At 35.7% G+C, this 13,199-nt stretch overlaps 1 protein-coding gene and 1 non-coding gene across 2 annotated transcripts in view; one reads left to right on the forward strand and one right to left on the reverse strand.

Moving 5' to 3' along the window:
- Positions 1 to 13,199, reverse strand: part of MAN1A2 (mannosidase alpha class 1A member 2) — a 184,331-nt gene that overhangs the window by 55,921 nt on the left and 115,211 nt on the right. Inside the window, exon 8 of the mRNA XM_003793819.2 lies at positions 8,073 to 8,166. Coding sequence (XP_003793867.1) covers positions 8,073 to 8,166 — 94 coding nt within the window. The remainder of the gene's footprint in view (positions 1 to 8,072; positions 8,167 to 13,199) is intronic.
- Positions 1,944 to 2,134, forward strand: LOC111726642. Its single transcript, XR_002774373.1, has one exon. It is a non-coding gene; the product is annotated as a U2 spliceosomal RNA (small nuclear RNA).

Consider the following 13,199-nt stretch of genomic DNA (forward strand, 5'->3'; position numbering starts at 1 on the left):
CTCCACCACAAAAGTAAACTCACTCAGAAACTTTTGATCAAATTCCAACTTCCACAGTGGCGAAAGGATTAAAAATGTCCACTGGACTTTCAAAAAACTCGATACCCAAAATCCTACCAGGCTTATCAATATTCTCAATTAATGTAAACGGCTTAAACTGTTCTCTAAAGAGGCACAGGTTGGCTGACTGGATACAAAAACTCAGGCCAGATATCTGCTGCATAGAACAATCTCATCTTACCTTAAAAGTGAAATATAGACTCACGGTGAAAGAATGGTCATCTATATTTCAGGCAAATGGAAATCAGAAAAAAGCAGGTGTTGCAATTTTATTCACAGATACAATAGGCTTTGATCCAACAAAAGTAAGGAAAAATAAGGATGGTCATTTCATATTTGTTAAGGGTAACACTCAGAATGGGAGAAGATATTTGCAGGTTATGTCTCTAACAAAGGTTTAATAATCAGAATCTATAGAGAACTCAAATGTATTACCAAGAAAAGAACAAGTGATCCCATCTCAGGGTGGGCAAGAGACTTGAAGAGAAACTACTCTGAAGAAGACAGGTGCATGGCCTACAGACATATGAAAAAAATGCTCACTATCCTTAATCATTAGAGAAATGCAAAACTACTTTGAGATATCATCTAACTCCAGTAAGATTAGCCCACACAACAAAACCCCAAAACCAAAGATGTTGGCACGGATGTGGAGAGAAGGGAACTCTTCTACACTGCTGGTGGGAATGCAAACTAATACATTCCTTTTGGAAAGATGTTTGGAGAACACTTAGAGATCTAAAAATAGACCTGCCATTCAATCCTACAATTCCTCTACAGGGTATATATCCAGAAGACCAAAAATCACATTATAAAAAAGATATTTGTACCAGAAAGTTAATTGCAGCCCAATTCATAATTGCTAAGTCATGAAAGAAGCCCAAATGCCCATCGACCCACGAATGGATTAATAAATTGTGGTATATGTACACTATGGAATATTATGCAGCCTTAAAGAAAGATGGAGACTTTACCTCTTACATGTTTACATGGATGGAGATGGAACATATTCTTCTTAGCAAAGTATCTCAAGAATGGAAGGAAAATTACCCAATGTACTCAGCCCTATTATGAAACCAATTTATAGCTTTCATAGCCCAAGAAGGGGAGGGGGAGTTGGCTGGAGGGTAACTGGTGGGACCACACCTACAGTGCATCTTACAAGGGTACATGTGAAATTTACTAGGTATAGAATACAAATGTCTTAACACAATAACTAAGAAAATGCCGTAAAGGCTATATTAACCATTTTGATGAAAATATTTCCAATTATATATAAAACCAGCACATTGTACCCCATGATTGCACTAATGTACACAGCTATGATTTAATAAAAAAAAGAAAGAAATCCAATGTTCACTACAACATTATAATATTCATAGACACCACAGATAGTTTAAATTAAAGAGGGAAAAGTGAAAAGTTGTATTGCAGAAATTAAAAGATGAATAGCAAAAGCAGTCACTTCTTTGAAGAACAATAAAACTTAGAAATAATGACCCTTGAAAGTCACTTAGAAAGGAACTTACTCAGGGTGAAAGGAAAGTCATTCAGTGATGCAGAAAGTGGGAAAGAATGCATTGTTGAAGTTGTAGGATGCTTAGACCCTGACAACGTTTCCAAGTACAAATAACTGCCTCTTTCAAGGAGAACCATGACTGACTGGCAGCGTAAATTAGCCTTCAACTTACCAGAACAACTTCATGCAATACTTCAAAAAGAAGTATTGGATATATCAACTATGAGCTTGGTGAAGCTTTTGTATTTTATTTGGGTCAGAACAGAAGATTTTCTTTGCTAAGAAGAGTTATTCACTTTGGGCATTCTTGGGAACAGAACCCAGGGAATAAATATTTGCAATAATTTTTGAGATAAATGTCATAACTGTTTCTTGGCCTTGTGGCTAAGATCAAGTGTAGTATCTGCTCGTATCCATTTAACATTGGATATGTCCTCTATCCAAGGACAAAATATTCAGTAGATTTTGGGAGCACAGAGATGGAATAAGATCTTGGTCCATCTGCTCCAACCATCAACCTGCTATTTCAGTATCTCTAGAAATGGTACATCCCTCTCAGGGGGTTAAAAAAAAAAAGATAAATGTTACAAAGTTGGATTGAATTTGCTAAATGTAGTGGGTATATGTAAAGATGTATGTATAGCTTCTACGACAAGAAAACATGACAGATGTTTGCACAGATAAAATAAATTGTTAATAAATCCAGATGCTCCCATTTCTTTTCATTCTATCTTACATCAGAAAAATTTCTGTGGTAAAGCAACTATTTTAAGTTGCAAACAAATGGAAGAAGGGGTTAAGAGCATGGGGAAACTGGTTAGTGACACTTTGCAACAAGTTGTAAGTATTGTTCACTATATTCCTGCAAATGCAACACAGCAGCATCAGTTTTGCAACATGCCAATATTTAGTGGGGATCTGCCCAATCATTCCAAAGTGCTGTAGCCTATACCAGGAACAGGTGTTAGCCAAAAGTTTATCTCTGTGAAAACAGACAGTTAAATTTTAAAAAGCACAGGATCAGTAATGTGAATTATTGAAAGAAGAGTTCTACAGGAATACATTTCTGTGTGATATCATGTGTAATGAAAATGCTTGAATATTTCTTTGCAAGGTAAAACAAAGTCCAAACATGATATGTGGCAAAAAAGCCAATTTCACAAAAAGTTACCTTTTTCAAAACACTTCTTCAAAAGGAAATTTTAGATGAACATTTTCCCCAGTTAGCAGAGGTCATCAGTGAGAAGAATGATATATATCAATCATTTGAAGAATATTTAGCTGTTACAACCTATTAGAGAATACATGTACAAAGAAAAGTGGAAGGACAGCATTGCTAATAAATTATCTAACAGAAAAGAGGGAAAAAGTAAAAATACAGTGCACAAGTGCCCTTTGATGAACCTCCTGTGGCTTAACTTGTAGTGGTTAAGGGTCTGTTTTTACAGCACTTGAAAAGAACTGTATAGACAGAAGGAGGAGGACCCTACCCCAGTTCCTGGCACAACACATTTCAAACAGACTGACGAAGCGAGTCTGGCAGAGAAAAAAATAAAGCTGCCTCCTGTTATCACTTTGCAACAATAAGCACCATATCCTTTATCCCAATAAAAACCTCAAACCTCTTACCTTCAGGGCTGGCACTTCTTTCTTTCATGCCATACCTTTCCTCCCTTAGAAAATAAAATTAACTTTTCTTTAAAACCTATCCTAATCTTTGTGTCAAGAATTCTTTCTCAACCTGTGCTATGAACAAAGCTTCACTGACTTTGAGAATCATAACATCACACTTAAATTAACACTTCAGCCTCACTTAGTTGATATCACCAAAGCATCTAAAGAACTACAGATGGAATGAATTAAGCTCTCAGTAGATGACATTAAAGTAATTGTTGGATAATGCTAAGAAAGATCAAATCGAAACATGGAAGAATGCAGCAGAATATCCATGCCTTCACCAACATGCCTAAAAAATGTTTTCTTGTTTTCGCACACTTATTGCTGAGAATCTACATTCTTCTACCTAACCCAAATCAAGACTCCCATAAGGTCACAATGATGGATACCCACGTAGAGGATCAACTTAAACTGTGAACCTCCATGCTGTAACTAAATATTCAAATGTTTTCCAACAAAAAGCAGAGACGACAGCAATCACTTTAAAAGGTTAGGTAATTTTAAAATTAACAAATAGTTTTCATTTTGTGAAATATTAAATACATAGTAGATTTTTACAAAATAATGTACATTTTTATGTGTACAAGATCTGATATTTAAGTTGGCAAACTCATACCAGCAAAAGTGCTACATAACTGATTATCACTATGGTTACCTTCAAAGTACTCTCCTTTGGAAGCTATGCACTAGTCCAGCACCTAGTCCACCTTTCAAAGCAACTTGGGAACTCCTTTTTAGGAATGAACATCAAAGTTGTCGTCATAATACCCTTGGTGTCTTAAATGTCCTCAAAATGTCTTCTTTTCAATATTTCCTTTATCTTCAGGTAAAGAAAAAAGCCACTGAGGGTCAGATCAGGTAAGTAGGGAGGGTGTTCCAACACAGTTATTTGTTTACTGGCTAAAAACTCCCTCATAGTACCTTGTGCACTGGTGCAGCGTCATGATGCAAGATCCATGAACTACTGGCAAAGATTTACAGTTAAGATTTTCATGTTTCTCTATCAATGTTTAGTTGGTCTGCTATGCTCTGTCAGCCTACCATTTTGACACACAATATGAGATATTTTTGCAATATTTTCATTAGTTTTGTTCTTCACTGGCTACCCTAACCACTCTTCATCAGTGACACTTTCTCTCCCCTTAGGAAAATATTTAATCCGTTTATACACCGCCATTTTCTCTCATGGTATCCCCATAAACTTGGACTACTATGTCCTTTATAGCATCTCCACTCTTGACAAGTTTAAGAGAAATTTACTATTTGTTTGTTGCTCTAATTCAAGCACTGACATTCTCATGATGGCACACAAAAACACACAACAATTACGAAAGCAGCTAAGCAAGACACTGTTACATGATGACATGAACATAACTGAGACATGGACACAACAAGGTCATGAAACCTTACTGAGTTTGTGCAGTGCTGCCAACATAAGCACACAGTGGCAAGTTCATGAACTTAATTGTCAGACCTCATATCTAAGTGAAGTTTCTTAATGCTGCCTTAGTGATTACAGTTAAATGAATTCAGCCTTCCAACATGAAAAGGGCTAGGGTTAGACGTCGTCACATTACATTGTCTCCAAGGCAATGAAGTTATCTTCATTATCACTACACTTTCAGGGCTACACATGAACATCTGGCTTTGTCCATTTTGGTTTTTTTATGTGTGAAGTAACTCTTCATAGCCCATTTTTCTATTGGAGTGATCCTTTTTTTCTTATCATATTAGGGAGGTCTTTATGTAGAAAGGATATGAAAACTGTGTATCAAACATATTTGCTAAGTTTGTAACTTGTTAATTGTTATGAAATGGAGAAGGTTAACATTAATATATAGAACTAACTGTCCTTTGTCTTTGTGGTTTTTCCTTTATGTGACATGCTTAGCAAAGGCTTTCTTGACCACATATTCAACAATTTTTCGGTATTTTTTTGACTTCTTTATACTTATACTATTCTGTATAGTTATACCATACAGAATATATACTTGCATATAACACAAGACAGGAACTGAATGTAATTTTAGTATGTTGTTACACCATTCTAATTATCCTAACATTTCCAAATCTTAATACAATTCTAAGGGGTAGTCATCCTTATCTACAGTTAGAAAACTCAATTTTTGTTGTTGCTGTGATTTCCTTTGGGGGTCTTCCTCATAAATCTTCTAGAATTCTTATAACTTCATGTCTTAGGCTTAAGTCTGTTATCCATCATGAACTAATTTTTATGAGTAATGAGAGCTGCAGATCCTGTTTCATTCTTCTGCATGTGGTTATCCAACTTTTTAAACATTACTTATTCTTTTCCCCAGTGAACAGAAGCTGTTCAAAAGAATATAAACTAGTGTCAAATAAACCTAGGAAAATAGTATCAACATATCTAATCATCATGGAAATGTGAATCAAACCATAGTGAGGTATCACCTAACTCCAGTGACAATCTTATTATCAAAAAATCCCAAAACAACAGATACCAGAGTGGATTTGGAGAGAAAGGAACACTTACACACTGCTAATGGGACTGCAAACTAGTACAACCGTTGTAGAAAATAGTATGGAGATACCTCAAAGAGCTGAAACCAAAGCTACCATTTCATCCAGCAATCCCACTACTACAGGGGGCTTACCCAAAGGAAAAAAGGTAATTTTTACAAAAAAGACACATGCACTCAGATGTTTACAGCAGCACAATTCATAATCACAAACATGTGGAATCAACCCACGTGCCCATCAGTACACAAGTGGATTAATTAAATGTGGTATATGTATACCATGGAGTACTCAGTCATAAAAAAAAAATGGTGAACTAATACCTTCTGGAACTGGAGAGCATTCTTGTAAGTCAAGTATCATAAGAATAGAAAAAGCACCACCATAGGTACCCACTCCTCAACTGGAACCAATCATTCAACTCTTATGGGCACACATGGAGTGAAACTATGCAGGTGGAAGGGGAGAGGAGGAAACGGGTAATTCACATCTAATGGGTAAAATACACACTATCTGTGTTATAGATACACATATAAGTTTGTCTCAAACTGTAGGAAAGCAATTCATGTAACCAAACACTTGTATCCACATAATATTCTGGAAAAAAAACAAAAAAAAGCCCAACTGAAAAAAACCCTAAAAGGGTCAAAGTAAAAATTTGTCTCCCATACTTCGGACACCATTCTTATGAAAGTCCAAACCAGGAGAATCTAGAAAGATGGAAAGCAAGTTACTTACTGACTGCCTTGAGCTCACAAGAGTGGGGTTGCGAGCACATCTAGTTAAAAGGGCTAACTTTTGAGGTAATTAAAATGTTCTAAAGGGCGGCACCTGTGGCTCAAAGGAATAAGGTGCCGGCCCCATATGCCGGAGTAGCGAGTTCAAACCCAGCCCCAGCCAAAAACTGCAAAGAAAAAAAAAAAAATTTTCTAAAATTTGGTTAATTATAGTATGTGATAATAGCACATTATCTGTAAATATGCTAAAAGCCATATTGAATTGTGAAATTTGGGTGAATAATGTCCTATGTGAATTATAAAGCTCTTTTAAAAAAGATGCATCTTCAGTGTTAGAAATGCAGCTCTCTGGATTGTTTTTTCAGAAAGTATCATTTGCACTCCATCTAGGCATTGGATCTTTTATTTTCTTCAAAGCAAAAAGAAAAATGAGCTACTTGTAAAGAATTTTAGGAAAGAAGAAAAGTAAGAAAAGTCAGCAGATTGAGATCCTATTTCAGACCCATGAAAGGCACTACATTAATCAATCTACTTTCCTTTCATAAAATAATGGATAATTTCCAGGAAAGGAGCATAAAAGGCAGTTTCACAGCAGATGTTTCCCTACTCTTCATACTCACACCAGCATATTTTCTCCCTGGCAGATTCAACAATGACTGTTACTTTTGTCTCTTATTACTTCATTATGATTTTACTAGTCTCAAAAATAACCCAATTGTGTTTTATTAGGAGCAAAATGGCAACTTCCATTATTTGTTCTTATTTTCCTACCTTTTAGAAGAGAATAGCACTGATGAACCCATATCTACTAAAATACTTTAAGTTCCACATTTCCATATGAACATGTGTTATTTTTAAAATCAGTTCCTTGAAAGATAAATTCTAAATCTCTAATAAGAAAAACTACTCCTTTCTCAAACAAGATACTTTCCCCTCAGGCAGAGAGAAGCAATTATACCACAGTTTCCCATACAGTTGGTACTTTCCCCTTCTATATACAACATTTATCACATTTTATTACAACTAAATTCTAAGTATGTCTATCTATCCTACTAACCTCTGGGCTCCCTGAAATCAGGCCAAGCTCTATGTATTCTTTCCCCAACTCATCCTAATCTAAGAACTTGGCGTAGAGCCTGATAAATAATGGATGACATGATACCTTCTTCTAAAATGAATAACTAGACATTTCTTGTCCATGAGCAACTGCTGCCCACTACTCATTTAATATACTCATTTGTCTTTCATACTCCTATAAATACCTCTCCTAAGCAGTGTTCTCCTTTACATGAAGATATATTTTAAAGTAAAATCCTTCAAACAAGTACACTATATTTTAGCAAAGTACTTAAATACACGAAATAAAATATTTTTCTCGACAGAATGTTTCCATGTTACAAGCAGGAAAACTAAAGCCATAAGAGATTAGAAATGTGTCAAAGATAACAGCACTAGTAGATCATAGGGTTAAACAGTAATTGAGGATTTTTAATTCCACATAGTGTTCTTTGCACTACATCAAGCATAGAATTTTCAGATAAATAGCCTTTTAACAAAGAATCAATGGTACTAGAAATACTTACACTGACCCCAGCGCCCTGTTCTTGGGTTCAAATAATTTGGATAGAGACCATTTGGGCGATCCATTTTCTGAAGTAGTTTCCGAATGTGCATGACCTAAGTAAAAAGAAAAAAAAATCAAGAATTATTTTAAATAATTAAAAAATTAACAAAAGTAAATGTCATCAAGGCTTGATAATAATCTAGGTTTTATGCGTTTTTCTCATGCTGAACCTACACTTATACTTACTATATTTACTCCTTACTTTTTTTTTTTTTTTTGGTATCAGGACCAGAGTCAGATCTTTTTCTGTAATGGTTAAAAAAACTTATTTTTCAAATGACTCGTGATTTTTATAAGCTAGTATGTGATCATAACTTGAAAATCAAACAATAGTAAAAGCAAGAGAAAAGAAAAAAGCACAAACAGAACCATTTCAAATCCCAACATTCTACTATCCAGAAATAGCCATCAGAAACCTCAGTGATAAATATTTTAGACATATTCAATATGCACATATTTCAATTATAAAAACAAATAATTTTACCAAAAGGAATCATAACATGACACTTGTATTTCAAAAAGTATTAAATTAATATAAATCCAGTAGATTAAAGTAAATAATGTAAAACAAATTGCTTAACTTTAAGTATGTTCCCACAATAGCTATCCCTAAGTTCCCAGAATTCAATTCCTAAAAGATCTCCTTCAGGTTTGGGAGTTGCAGAAGGAGATCATGAAATACAGTAGAAGCTCCACTACACGTACATATCAGTACAGTAGGCCTGGGTCCTTATGCTGACCACCCTGTATTTTGACCAGTTTATTATAGTCACTTTGGTGGCCAACTTAGAGAGGTTCTACTGTATATTAAGAGGCTAGACACTTTCCCAAGGATTTATTTTGATTCACCTCTAGATATAATTCCTAGATGTTAGGTCCTCTGCTTTAGAAATACCAATGTTAGGCTTGGTGCCTGTAGTTAAGCATCTAGGGCGCCAGCCACATACACCAGAGCTGGTGGGTTTGAATCCAGCCTGAACCTGCCAAACAATAATGAGAACTACAACAAAAATAGCTGGCTGTTGTGGCAGGCGCCTATAGTCCCAGCTACTTGGGAGACTGAGGCAAGATAATTGCTTAAGCCCAAGAGTTTGAGGTTGTTGTGAGCTATGATACCACGGCACTCTACCCAAGGCAACATAGTGAGACTCTGTCTCAAAAAAAAAAAAGAAAAGAAAGAAATACCAATCTCAGATTTATTTTTTAAATAAATTTATTATCTTTTAAACCTCTTTATGCTGTTCATGTTTACTATGAATATCTTCTACTTTTATTCCATGTCAGTAATTCATTTTTAACTATGTACAGTCAGTTCTTGTTTTTCATTTTAATACCTATAGAAATATACTATTTTAGATCTTAATTTGTTTCTTTAGCTCAGGCATTTTGAAACTATAGCCCGCCTAGGACATTCATCCCACCTGCTGGGTGTCTTTGCCACTGCTGCCTGTCCTGCTTAGCAGCCAACTCATCCCGGGGCCCGCAGTCCAGCCCTCCAACAGTCTGAGGGACAGTGAACTGGCCCCCTGTTTAAAAAGCTTGAGGACCCCTGCATTTAGCTCTACAATCTTTGTATCATTTTATTGTTTTGTGTTCGAGTTCTGATTTTACTAAATTCAATTTTTTCTTTTTTCAAATTTAATTTTTATTAAATCATAACTGTATACGTTTATGGGGTACAATGTGATGATTTGATACACAATGTGGAATGTTTAGGTCAAACTAACATAACCATCATCTCACTTATTTTTGTGATAATTTATTTATTTATTTTTAATTTGTTGTTGGGGATTCATTGAGGGTACAAGAAACCAGGTTTCACTGATTGCATTTGTTAGGTAATGTCTCTCTTACAATCTTGTCTTGCCCCCAAAAGGTGTGGCACACATCAAGACCCCACCTTCCTCCCTCCTTCCCTCTCTCTGCTAATCCCTTCCCCCACTCCTCCCTCCTTCTTCCTCTCTCTGCTCACCCCTTCCCCTTGTCATTAATTGTCCTTATATCAAAATTGAGTACATAGGATTCATGCTTCCACTTCCATCCACGTTAATACAAAGGCTATAAAGTCTCCATTTTTTTTAATGGCTGAATAGTATATTCCATGGTATACATATACCATGCTTGTTAATCCTTTCCTGGGTTGGTGGGCAGTTAGGCTGTTTCCACATTTTGGTGATTATAAATCGAACTGCAATAAACAGTCTAGTGCAAGTGTCTTATGATAAAAGGATTGTTTTCCTTCTCGGTATATGCCCAGTAATGGGACTGCAGGATCAAATGGGAGGTCTAGCTTGAGTTCTCTGAGGGTTCTCCAACTTCCTTCCCAAAAGGTTGTATTAGTTTGCAGTCCCACCAGCAGTGTAAAAGTGTTTCCTCCTCTCCACATCCACACCAGCATTTGCAGTTTTGAGATTCTGTGATGTGGGCCATTCTCGCTGGGGTTAGATGGTATCTCAGGATAGTTTTGATTTGCATTTCTCTAATAATTAGGGATAATGAGGATTTTTTCATACGTTTGTTTGTCTGTCTTCGTTAGAGAAGGTTCTATTCATGTCTCTTGACCATTGATATATGGCATTGTTGTCTTTTTTGATGTGAATTTGAGTTTTCTATAGATCCTAGTTATCAAACTTTTGTCTGATTCAAAATATGCAAGTAGCCTTTCTCATTGTGTAGGTTGTCTATTTGCTTTGGTTGTTGTCTCCTTAGCTGTACAGAAGCTTTTCGGTTTAATTAAGTTCCATTTGTTTATTGTTGTTGTTGTTGCAATTGCCATGGCAGTCTTCTTCATGAAGTCTTTCTCCAGATCAATATCTTCCAGTGTTTTTCCTATACTTTCTTTGAGGATTTTTATTGTTTTATGCCTTAAATTTAAGTCCTTTATCCATCTTGAATCAATTTTTGTGAGTGGGGAAAGGTGTGGGTCCAGTTTCAGTCTTTTACATGTGGATAACCAGTTCTCCCAGCACCCTTTATTGAATAAGGAGTCTTTCCCCTTATTAATAAGGAGTCTTTCCCCCAAGGTATGTTCTTGTTTGGTTTATCGAAGATTAGGAGGTTGTAAGATGTCAGTTTCATTTCCTGGTTTTCTATTCCATTCCAAATGTCTGTATCTCTATTTTTGTGCCAGTACCATGCTGTCTTAACCACTATGGCTTTGTAGTACAGCCTAAAATCTGGTATGGTGATACCTCTGGCTTTGTTTTTATTACTAAGAATTGCCTTAGTTATACGGGCGTATTTTTGGTTCCATACAAAACACAGAATCATTTTCTCCAAATCTTCAAAGTATGATGTTGGTATTTTAATAGGGATGGCATTGAATAGGTAGATTGCTTTGGGAAGTATGGACATTTTAACAATGTTGATTCTTCCCAGCCATGAGCATGGTATGTTCTTCCATTTGTTAATACCCTCTATTTCCTTTCGTAGGGTTTCATAATTTTCTTTATAGAGGTTCTTCACCTCCTTTGTTAGGTATTTATAATATACTCTTAGTTGTTTTGAAATGTACTCTTGCATTGTGTACATTAGGTACAATCCCACCAAATACCCTCCCTCCACTCGCTCCCCTCCTTCTTTCTTTCTGGACTATCTTTGTGTCTTATCATTCTTATCAATATATAAGTGTATCTATATTAGTATCATAATAGTATTGAGTACACTGGATACTTTTTTTTCCATTCTTGAGATACTTTACTAAGAAGAATATGTTCCAGTTCCATCTAGGTAAACATAAAAGATGTAAGGTCTCCCTCCTTTTTATGGATTCATAGTATTCCACGGTAAACATATACCATCATTTGTTAATCTGTTCAGGGGTTGATGGGCATTTGGGCTGCTTCCATGACTTGGCTATTGTCAACTGGGCTGCAATAAACATTCTGTTGCAAATATCTTTGTTGTGAAATGATTTTTGCTCATCTGGGTAGATACCTAGTAATGATACTGTGGGATCAAATGGTAGATCTTTTAGTTCCTTGAGAATTCCCCATACTTCTTTCCAAAAGGGCTGTATTAGTTTGCAGTCCCATCAGCAGTGTAGAAGTATTTCTTTCTCACCATATCCACACCATCATTTGCTGGTTTTGGATTTTGTAATGTGGGCTAATCTTATTGGGGATAGGTGGTATCTCAAAGTGGTTTTGATCTGCACTTCTCTGATGATTAAAGATGATGAGCATTTTTTCATGTGTTTGTAGGCCCCATGCCTGTCATCTTCAGAGAACTTTCTGTTCCAGTCTCTTGCCCACAAAGAAATGCAGTTGTTTGTTCTTTTCTTAATAATTAGTTTGAGTTCTTTGTAGATTCTAGTTATCAGACCTTTGTTGGAACTATAACCTGCAAAAATCTTCTCCCATTCTGAAGGCTGCTTATTTGCTTTACTTACAGTGCCCTTAGTTGTGCAGAGCTTTTTAGCTTAATCAGATCCCAGTAATATATTTTTGGTGTTGCTTCAATTGCCAGGAAGTGATCAAGGAATATAGCAGAGTCTCAGGTTACAAAATCAATACTTACAAATCAGTAGCTTTTATATATGCCAACAATAGTCAAGCTGAAAATATAGTCAAGGACTCTATTCCTTTTACAGTAGTGCAAAAGAAAATGAAATACCTGGAAATTTATCTAACAAAAGAAGTGAAAGATCTCTATAATGAGAACTATGAAACTCTGAGAAAAGAAATAGCTGAAGATGTTAAAAATGGAAAACCATACCATGCTTGTGGCTAGGAAGAATCAACATTGTTAAAATGTCCATACTACCCAACACAATCTAAAGATTTAATGCAATCCCTATCAAAGCACCAATATCAAACTTTAAAGAACTTGAAAAAATAGTACTTTGTTTTATATGGAATCAGAAAAAAACTCAAACAGCCAATACATTACTCAGAAATAAAATCAAATCAGGAAGTATCACACTACCAGACTTCAGATTATACTATAAATCTATAGTGATCAAAACAGCATGGTACTGGCACAAAAACAGAGATGTAGATACATGGAACAGAACAGAGAACCTAAAGATGAACCCAAGCATACATGGATGTAGATACATGGAACAGAACAGAGAACCTAGAGATGA

This window comes from Otolemur garnettii, unplaced genomic scaffold, assembly GCF_000181295.1.
Source record: "Otolemur garnettii isolate 467f Iridium unplaced genomic scaffold, OtoGar3 scaffold00073, whole genome shotgun sequence".
NCBI classification, from domain to species: domain Eukaryota; kingdom Metazoa; phylum Chordata; class Mammalia; order Primates; family Galagidae; genus Otolemur; species Otolemur garnettii.